This window comes from Ciona intestinalis, chromosome 14 (assembly GCF_000224145.3).
Source record: "Ciona intestinalis chromosome 14, KH, whole genome shotgun sequence".
In the NCBI taxonomy this organism is placed as follows: Eukaryota; Metazoa; Chordata; class Ascidiacea; order Phlebobranchia; family Cionidae; genus Ciona; species Ciona intestinalis.
This window is the reverse complement of record NC_020179.2, coordinates 2056887-2067624: the sequence shown is the minus strand read 5'-3', so window position 1 is coordinate 2067624 and position 10738 is coordinate 2056887. Positions and strand designations below refer to the sequence as shown.

Sequence of the window (10738 nt, the reverse complement as noted above, 5' to 3'; positions counted from 1 at the left end):
TTTGCTGTTACCATTGTGGGTTTATGTGTCCTGTGGCCAACACAGTTGTTCAAACCCAGTGGTCACTAATGGGTTATCTTAATTGTCAGGTATACATAAAAAAATCAAAAATAAAACAATCAACCAAAAAGTTACATTGGTGCTAAGCGTTATCACAACTGTCGATTTCCGGTCACGCGAGGATAAAGTAAGTTACATTTAATATGTCAGCTGGTGGCGCTAGACAGCCACTTAAAGCAGTAATTTTGGGATTTTTTAGTGCTTTTTTTTCGTTGCGGTTTTGGTGTTCGGGTCAAGTTTTAAAAAGAAGAAGTAAGCACTGTGTTTCTTGGTGAGAAAAATTTGGTGAGAAAGGAAATATATTATTAAGACACGCGGAAAGTAACTTAGCGATTCGCAAACCATGTGTAACTCTTTCGAAGATAATGTATAAGCGATGGCAAAAAAGACAAAACAACAAATCACAAAACATTTGCAGGATATATTGTTTTAATTTGTGTTCGAACACTACAAATTCTTAATACAATACCACAATTAGGTTTTGCGTGTTTTCCTGTAATCTTGCAACGTAAATTTCCTGTCTTTTGTTTTGTGAAATGTAGAGTGAGATGCAGGAAATTAGGACACATAATTACACATTGCCTCGTGTTTTAAAGATTAAAATCTACGATGACTTTAGGTGATACAATGGAATCGTACTATCATATATTTATTAATTGGGAACACTTGTATTAAAATATATTGAACGCACACTAAATGCTGTTTAAGCGATTCGCAATCAGGCGGGGTAAAGTGGGACACATCAAATTTCTTGGCATAATTGATGTTGTACACTGTAGTTTCCGATGTCTCACTTTACCCAATACTATACCCTACTATATATTCTCGTGTTTTGTTTTGTATTAAAATCCCTCGTGCTCTCTGTATCTGGAGAGGGAATGGGATAACATTGTAATATGGTCGGGAATGGGATAACATTGTAATATGGTTGGGAATGGGATAACATTGAAGTCAGCTTACGGCACATGGGTTGGCGGTTGCAAAAATGCTGTTTTAATTTCTGCGACTTAAACTTTTTACCATTTTAACTGTTGTAATAACATGGTTGCGTAAAGCATTGCATTTTGTCGTTGATTTCTGGTTAAGAATAGAATTCCACAGCAAGTTGTTACTGCTGCAGGCAAAATCTGTTGACTGCTATAAGAATCTAGAAACCGGAAACCGCCTTGTGTAGCACCTGTACGTCAGATAAATGTTTATTATACTTTATTTGAATATGCAACATACTTTGGCTCATAGCAGAGCCCGCATATAAACATTTATAGACCGCCCTTAGCTATAAGTCACCCAAGACCGGTAGAAAGAATTACCCAGTATTTCTCAGACTTCGTCAGCCGCATATCGTAATGCATATTTCAAGATTGGCCGCGTGTACAAACGTAAGCTATTCTCTCCTCTTCGCCCAGCAACGAAAAAGGCAAATGGTTTCGGTTGGCCTACTCACAGAAATAAAAAAGAGTAGAACGCGCAACTGCCCAAAACCGTGATATATTCTTTTTTCTAATCACGTGACCGCCAACTCCGTCCCCATTTTCCTTCGTCTCCATTGTAAAAGATAGGCGCATAGTATTTTTGGAAGGTTTTACCTGTTTATTTTAAAAACTATACCAACTATTCAAGTTTATTAGGCCAGTTTAGTTATTTAGTAGGGTAACGCTTACAGTTTACCACTTGTTTAGGAAATTTAATTATTTAAAAAAAATAGTTAAAAATTTTAAACAAACGATTTGTAAGAAATATATATATATTAGAAAATAGTTGTTTTACACTATAACTTTAAATTAAGTCAAAAAACGAAGAAAAACTACATAAAACGTCATCGACTCCATTGACTACAATAGTAAACGGGAACGACCCGCGAAAGAGAGAGAGTGTATCACCTCTCTCCTTTGCCGACATTGGAGATGCGCGTTCTATCCTTTTTTATTTCTGTGGGCCTACTTAATGAACAGTACGACGTCTCCTCCAACAGAATATGCGTTCGTTTTATGAGTGCAGATTTTGTTCGTATGTTTATTGTTATCCGTTAAAGTTGATATGTACAGAGAAATCCGGGTCTATATCTTAGTATAGCGTACACTTAATAGCGATAATATAGCAATAGTTCGGGCACTAGTGAAGAATTCTCCGGCACATAGCAGAATAGGCTGGTGGAAAGTGTAAGAGGTTGGTGGTTAATGGTTATGGGTGGCCGGGTGGGTTAACGGTTAGGTTAGGGTGGTAGTAGTTAGGGGTTAGTGGTTAGCAAATAAGGTGGGGGGATTCTTTACTAGCACCATAGTTTGTGTTAAAAGCCTGTTACTTTGCTGATATATACGTTTTTTGGTTGCCTATTGCTATTCTAGTATATGTAAACAAGACATGGAGCTATACAGAGAAGACGGAAAAATTTTTCCGCTAGGAGGCGATGACAAATTCGTTTCTCTATTTTATGGGGAGCAGTTAGTTTCACGGTTTATACACATAAGATATAAACCCCTAACCCCTAACACAAACACCTAACCCCTAACCCCTAACACTAACCCCTAACACTAACCCCTAACTTCTAACCCCTAACCTCTAACACCTAACCCCTAACACTAACCCCTAACACTAACCCCTAACACTAACCCCTAACCCCCAACTCCTAACCCCAAACTCGTCAAACAAAAAAAACTTGAAAAAAAACATAAAAAAAGTATTCCACTGTGCGGGACTCGAACCCGGTAAAAATGAAACAAAGAGAGTTTACGACCGCACGCAAACCGCTACACCACAGATTCGACGACAGTAACCACTACGAAAGAGCGTATATAACCGACCTAATGTGGGAAATATGTTCTTACTAGTGTTTTATGTATTTAGAAAGGTATTTTTATTATTTAATTAATTTGTTTTACACTTATTAACACTTTGTATTGCTGTTTTGTTCGTTTTTCCGTATTTTTTAATTTAAATAATTACCGCCTCTAGCGGAAAAAATTTTCCGTCTTCTTTGTATAGTCCCATGTGTAAACAAGGTACAGCGATAATGCACTACGCACCGTATCTCTACCGTATCCGTGGCTGGTTTTCCGCAGATGACGCATCATTTACAACTGTTATACAATAAAGCTGGTTTTGTTTTAAATGACAAGAGTGCAAATTTATAATTAAAAAAATTAAGGGCTGCCATTTTTTCTGATTTGTCCTGTATTTTCTTGATTTTTGTTATGCTTTTATTTTAAAAAATGACAACGCCGTGGAAAAGTGGTTAGCGCGCCTGCCTGTAACCCAGAGGCGATGGGTTCAAGGCTCGTTGCTGCTACCATTAATGCCGTATGTGTCCTTGACTCCTTGGGCAAGACACTTAACGGCAGTTGCTCCAACCCAGTGGTCACTAATGGGTTGTCCAAATTATCAGACAAACATAAAAAAAAATTACTTACAAAGTAACATACATGGTAACCCTTAAGCTGGCATGAGGTGTATGAACACCCGTGTTATAACGACTGTTGTTTTCCGGCCACGCGATGATAAAGTAAGATTTATTCATTCATTCATTCACTTATTTATTCAAAAAAAAATCCAGTCTTCTGGCACCAATTATCCAATGAATGTGTATTTACAGCCTGATAAACAGAATATTTGCCTTACTTTTGGTGAGCATGGACGCTGTTAACTGGGATCAGATCTTGATGCGCTCAGTGACTTTGAAATACAAGGAGAGGAGAAAATTTATCAAAAAGACCAAGCGAAAAATCAAACGCAGAATCGCAGCTGCGGAGACTTCAAAAAGGTGCGATATTTCTGGCACTGACATTGGTACACTAGATTCTTTTGAAACAACTCCGGAGGAAAACGGTAACCATAAAACTTTAATTCATCATCAATTTAACCTCGTTCCTACATTAGAGATTATAGCTGCAGATCCCACTTTCTTGAAGGCCATAAATGATGTACTTGCTGTAACTTTGCCAGTTATAAATAATAACTCTGACTTAAAGGATGAAGGTACTGAATATGTTGAAACGCTGCAAACTGAAAATAGTAGTATAGCAGAAACTGTATTGGTGTCAAATTCTGATGCGGAATTAAAGGAGAAAGAAATTTCTCAGTTTCTGGACTCTCTAGATGCTGAAATTGAGCAGTGGCACAACCCTTATTTAACTGATGATGCAAAGCGATCGGATCAACAAGTAACACTACCTACAACCTCATTTAATAATCCCAAAACTTCTGCACCCAGTATTTCAGATGACAGCAAACTTAACTGTGATAAAAGAGAGCCGTGTTATTTCTTTGAGCGGGTAGGAGCATGTAGGTTTGGGGACAGTTGTTCAAAGTTGCACGAAAAACCTACTAGCAGTCGTACACTGCTACTGCCTTCTATGTTCAATACATTTGCGTTTGACATTGCTTCTAGGGCAAGCAGATCGAATGTGCATGGGGATAGCAGTGATTTGGCATTGGAACACAGTGATGAAGACCTGTATGAGGACTTTGAGGTGTTTTATGATGATGTATTTCCAGAGTTTAACAAGTTTGGTCATGTGGAACAGCTAAAAGTCTGTTGTAACAGAGACCAACATTTGCGCGGAAATGTTTATGTACAGTATGCCACAGTTTCTCAAGCTGAAACTGCCTTTCAAAGCTTGAATGGTCGTTTTTATGGTGGTAAACTGCTGCAGTGCATGTATGTTACTATTTTAAGTTGGTCTTCTGCCATATGTGGCTTGTATTGTACAGGTCGACCATGCCCACGTGGCGGACATTGCAATTTTCTTCATGTATTTGCTGATAAAAGGTCAAACGATAGAAGTGGTAGTTGTACAAGAGGCAGAAAGGGTCTTTATAAAAACAAAAGACTTTCCTTCAGAATTTCAAGACCTTTACCTAGAATCGAGTCCGAAAGATCTGCAAGACACAGTCCTGACCATAACAAGTCTTCAAAATATGAATCTTCTAATGAAAATGAGCGCAGGTCACACAAACCATTTAAAAAAAGCCACAAAAAGCATAAGAAGAGAAAACCTGAAGACACCACTTCACCAAAACACAAGTCGAAAAAGAAAAAAAAGTCAAAACTTAGATCACCTTAATGGATAAAAGCTTCAGGTTGTTTTTCTATTTTTTAACAGCAAAAAGCATAAAACTTTGTTTTTTAAATGTTCTTTAAATATTGCATAACATAAGTTACATACCCAGGTTTAGAAATATAATATGCAAGGCTTCTAAACCTACATACCACACCCGTTAATCTCATCGCTTACAAATTGTTTATAAATATTTATTTGCCACGCCTACCATGCATATATACTTATGGAGGTCAGTTATAACGCTGAACCATTTATTTTTCCATGGTAAACAACTGTGGCCCCTTTTTTTGTTTGCCAAGTGCGTGTACCAAGTTTTACTACTAAGGATGTCTCTTTTATCATAGAAAACAGCCAATGTTTTAGTACTTTTCTCTCTGTCACCGTGAACTTAGCTTTTTCATAGCCTTTAAAATTAAATGCCTGTTAACTGCTATAAGCAAAAACCTAAATACAGATAGACTTTGACCTCCTGTAGTTAGGATATTATATAGAAATCTTTTAATCTCTCTGTTTTTATCCAGACACTGTGGAATGTGGACTTACTCTTTTTAAGTGCTGCGGAACTTCTATTTAATTTTTTTGCGTTTAATCTAATCTGTTTCTGTGTTGCCCCAAGGTTTAGAAATTGTTAGTTAGTTGTATAAACGGTGCTACAACCTTTTTAAAATCATGAAGGTAAAAAAGATATGTTGTATTGGTGCTGGTTATGTTGGTGGTCCAACCTGTTCGGTAATGGCTTGCAAGTGTCCAGATATACAAGTAACAGTGGTTGATTTGAACAAGGCTCGTATTAATGCATGGAATTCAGACCAACTGCCAATTTATGAGGTATTTTATGTTGTTTATGTATATATATATATATTTATGTAAACATACTGCCTCCCAAAAATAATATACCAAAAATCAATTACCCACAAAATAATATACATACTTGCTAACTCGAAAGCTGGCACGCGTTATATGAAACAAAACACCCACGTTTAACGACTCGTTTTCCGGCCACAGCAGGGTAAAGCAAGTTACATTCACTCATTTGTATTATCTTCTACTGTTAGTGTGGGTTTGCATTTTAGCAAACGAAAACATTTTAGACGAAAAAGCACTGTTCGATGTGTTTATGAGGTATTCGAATCATAGCATATGCCCTGCATTGAAATTGCATAGGCTATTCATTCATTTGATTGAAATTTGGAAACAGCTCCAATTGTTCAATACGTCTGATTGTAAAGACTTCTCCTGTTGGCTCCAATATTTTGTCTTTTAAATACGCGTATGGGCGGATTGTTTGTTAGTTTAATTAAATAGGATTTCAATGTGTTTAGATTTCAATGTCATTCATGAATTCTGTGTTAACTGTTTAAAGTGGTCTTATTGCTTAATATGTATTTATTTTCTATTCTGTGCAATACATAATATATATATATATATATGCTGCGTTTGTAGAAACAGCAAGGTTCCTATAACTTCTGTATGTAAAATATTCAAAACACGAGTTGTGACGAGTACACAACAACCAAATGGTAAAGGGTTCTACAGCCAGTGTAGTGTTTTATAATAGGGTTATGGAAAACAATAGAACAGAAGGGATATGGTTTGACATGTCTTTACAGCACAATATATAATGCAAACAATTGATTACATACCGCTATTGTGTTTTAGTTTGTTTTGTATGTTGCGTGAATGTGCTTAACATAATCAATATTCATTACAATGCTCAAATGAATATCCTGCAATTAATTGTAGTATGACAGCTTTATTAGAATGGTGTTCCTTTCATTGTCTTGAAGCGTCTATGGTTCCGTTATAGAGACACAATGAACGTTATGCACAATGTATTACTTTAGGTGTAGCGACCACGCTTATTTTCTTCCAACTAAATGTAAATATGTTTTTAACTGTAAGCGTGTTTTAACAACTGTTGTTTTGTCGCTATATTATCCTGTCTTTTCGTTTAACATTTTTCTAAATCTTCGCTACCGTAATCGAAGAGACAAATAGAAGTTATTATATTATATTATATAAGCACATTGTTATTTCTGTAAAGTGTGTTTTACTGTTTTCTGTTTTTTCTGAAGTCTTTCTGATTCATTATCTTTAAATAATACAACAATTCTATTTTCAATTTTAGCCGGGTCTTGATGAAATTGTACAGAAACATAGAGGGAAAAATCTCTTCTTTTCCACCAATATTGATGATGCAATAAAATCAGCAGACCTCATTTTTATTTCGGTAAGCTTACTTATTTCATTACACACATTATGGCTAAGTTTTTAGCATAGCGGTCTTAGTATCAAAAAGGCAAAGTCGTATTATAACTATCAGACTTTTTCTTACAAAGTTCATACACTTAACAAAAATCAAAAACTTGTGTGGTACGTATGACGTACTACAAAAACCTAAACTCCTGTGTGAAATACCCTATACCCCAGACCTTAACTGTTTACACAAACTATGTAGCAAAGTATTGGGCATTGTATGCCATAGTTGCACTGGCCTACCATAAGCTGTGGCTTTTAAAAGGTATATTTGTGGCAGTTTTTATATGTGATAGCCATTTTTAAAGTCTTTTTTCACTGAAAATTAACAAAGAAAATTTTGGCAGGTTAATACACCAACAAAAACGTATGGTATTGGCAAGGGTAGAGCTGCTGATTTGAAATATGTAGAATCATGTGCACGACATATAGCTGCTGTTTCAACTGGCTTTAAAATTGTGGTGGAAAAAAGCACGGTTCCTGTGCGTGCTGCTGCTAGCATCAGTTCTATCCTAAGCTCGAATAAACAGTCAAGCACTTCTTATCAAGTAGGTTTTACATTGCTCTAATTCTGCTGTTGTTTGTTATTTATTTTTTTATTTTTTCAACTATATTTAGCACTTTAGCAGCACACACGCACACACATAAAACAAAAATAATAAACAGATTGACAGAAACATCACTTGCTCCAAGTCCAACCCAGTGGTTGCTAATGGGTTGTCCAAATTATCAGCCACACATAAAAAAATAAAAACTCCCTCCAAAAATAATCACCCACAAAGTAACATACTTGGTAACTCGTAAGCTGGCACGAGGTGTATGAAACAAAACACTGTTGTTTTTCGCGTGGGGATAAAGTAAGAAGTTACAAGTTACACACAAAGTACTACTAGCACGCTGTGTTTGTTAAATAAATTAGAGCATGATTTCAACCAGGTTTTATCCAACCCTGAGTTCCTTGCTGAAGGAACTGCTGTGGAAAATCTAGTCAACCCAGATCGTGTTTTAATTGGTGGAGAAAAGTCACCGGAGGGAAATGCTGCAGTTGATGCTCTTGCAGAAATTTATGCCAACTGGGTTGACCCGGAAAAAATCATTAAAACTAATACCTGGTCATCAGAGCTATCAAAATTGGTGAGTAGGGGGTTCTGTTGGAAATGCTATTGAATGTAGATTCTCTACACTGTTCTATATAACGTGTAATTTAGTTGAGCTAATGTGCAATGTGGTAATTCTGGACTAAATTCCAGGTTCCATGCATTGCCATGACGTAGGACCTTGGATAAAATAACCAATCTAGGAAAATCATATTTCAATTTATTAGGCAAGGTCTTTAAAATGCCAGTGAAGATTAGTGGTATGGGAAGAAATGAAAATCCTGAATGTACTATACAGTCTGTACTCGTAACATAGGATCTCACACATAAGTACGCTTGCAAATCAGCCATGTATGATGTAAACCTCACTTTTCACTTTTGATTGAGCGATATTTACCTTAATCCAGAAGTAGCTTATTAAAAACTTTGTATCTTTTAACCTAGTATTGTTTGCTTCAACAGAAAACAGATTCTCATGTAATGTTCAATATTTGATTTATAGCTCAAAATAGCATTTAAATAACATGTATTATGTTTACAACACAGTACAAATGCACATGTTGAATATTTTTGTCACCCTAGCGATTAAAGCATTCATGTTTTGAAATATGGGAGTTTTAGAACTAATTGAATATATGCAGTATTATATTTACAGTTGTGAATAGTTTTTATCATAAGCTTTACAATGTTGTCGCAATTTAGACAAAAACTGTAAAAACGATTCGCAATTTTCAAACTGTGACTTACTAATTCAAACTTTGGACTGGGTTGTGTCATGGTTAATTGATTTGATTTAACAGATAGGTGATATTCTTATGTTATTCACATTTCCCACCCACATAAAATATAGCACATGGCTGTAATGAAATCATCTTATTGATGTATTAAGCTGGCAGCCTGGCACGTAATGTGATTTTACCATAATTATCCCTGTTCTTTTTAAGCTATTCCTTTTTTATACCTTCATAATTTTGTTTCAGTTATATATATATATAATATGTTTACTTTTTTTACTTTAAAAAAAAAAAAAAACTAATTTAATGTGAATTTTATTGTTGTATTATTAATTAATTGTAAGAAACAAATTAGGAAAAAAACAGTTACAAAATTACCTCAAACGAAATTAACGCATGAATATGCTCTTCTAGGCAGCAAATGCTTTTCTCGCCCAAAGGATTAGCAGTATTAACTCTATGAGTGCAATCTGTGAAGCTACTGGTGCTGATGTTGGTGAGGTGGCCAATGCAGTGGGAAAAGACTCAAGAATCGGTAAGTTCAAATAGATATGTCAATGTATTATTAATATGTATTTTATTGCCGCTGTTTCAAACACTGTTTCTCATTATTTTTTTATCTTTTTTTTAAACCTAAAATGTCCTGTATTGTCATGTTTAGGCAATAAATTCCTTCAAGCCTCTATTGGTTTTGGTGGCAGCTGTTTTCAGAAGGATGTTCTTAACCTCGTTTATCTATGTGAGGCACTCAATCTACCAGAAGTAGCCAATTACTGGCAACAGGTAAAATATACATTTTTATGTTAACTGTATTGTTTTAATTTATTTTCTTTATATATATAGGTTTTTTTACTAAAAGGTAAAATATACCTATTTATTTTGATTGTACGTTTTTTTTTATTTCCTGTATATAGACTTTTCACTATATTTGTCTCATTTTGAAACTAGGCTCTTCTGAAACATGTTTTACAGTTTAATGAGCATGTAGTATGAGAAACTCCTTCTAATAGTTTAGAAACCAGTGCATTTTTACAACATGCAGTTTATGTATCTTAAATACTTCATGCAGGTTATTGAGATTAACAACTATCAACGTAGAAGGTTTGCCAACCACATCGTTAGTTCATTGTACAACACTGTGTATGGGAAGCAGATCACTTTGCTTGGTTTCGCATTCAAGAAAGATACAGGTGATTTTTGTCATGTGTTTTAAAGGTGGACAATTTCAGTTAATAAAGTTTAAAATTACAAATATTGTGTTTATTTTATCCTGCTTTGGTTAGTCATAGTGACATCGTGTCATAGGTTTTGTGGCAAATAGGACTTTTGTGTTTTTGTGTCTACATAAGTCATTTGAATGGATGAATGAATGTAACTTACTTTATCCTCGCGTGGCCGGAAAACGACAGTCGTTATAACACGGGTTTAACACCTCGTGCCAGCTTACGAGTTACCATGTATGTTACTTTGTGGGTGATTACTTTTTTTTTTATGTATGGCTGATAATTTGGACAACCCATTAGTGACCACTGGG

The 10738-nt window shown here is 35.4% G+C and overlaps 2 protein-coding genes across 4 annotated transcripts in view; both read left to right on the top strand.

The window, feature by feature from the left end:
• The first annotated feature begins 3528 nt into the window (after window positions 1–3528).
• zf(c3h)-13 (zinc finger protein ZF(C3H)-13) lies at window positions 3529–5733 on the top strand. 2 transcript variants are annotated; one of them, XM_026837423.1, is made up of 2 exons: window positions 3529–5136; window positions 5639–5733. In XM_026837423.1, exon 1 carries the CDS (start codon window positions 3636–3638, stop codon window positions 5118–5120), a length of 1485 nt encoding a protein of 494 aa, XP_026693224.1. In that variant the 5' UTR covers window positions 3529–3635; the 3' UTR covers window positions 5121–5136; window positions 5639–5733.
• Window positions 5126–10738, top strand: part of LOC100178373 (UDP-glucose 6-dehydrogenase) — an 8833-nt gene continuing 3220 nt past the window's right edge. For both annotated transcript variants that reach the window (XM_026837502.1, XM_026837503.1), the window contains exons 1-7: window positions 5126–5945; window positions 7246–7347; window positions 7721–7921; window positions 8310–8507; window positions 9619–9739; window positions 9866–9987; window positions 10274–10394. In XM_026837502.1, the coding sequence (XP_026693303.1) occupies window positions 5787–5945; window positions 7246–7347; window positions 7721–7921; window positions 8310–8507; window positions 9619–9739; window positions 9866–9987; window positions 10274–10394 (1024 nt within the window). In that variant the 5' untranslated portion in view covers window positions 5126–5786. The remainder of the gene's footprint in view (window positions 5946–7245; window positions 7348–7720; window positions 7922–8309; window positions 8508–9618; window positions 9740–9865; window positions 9988–10273; window positions 10395–10738) is intronic.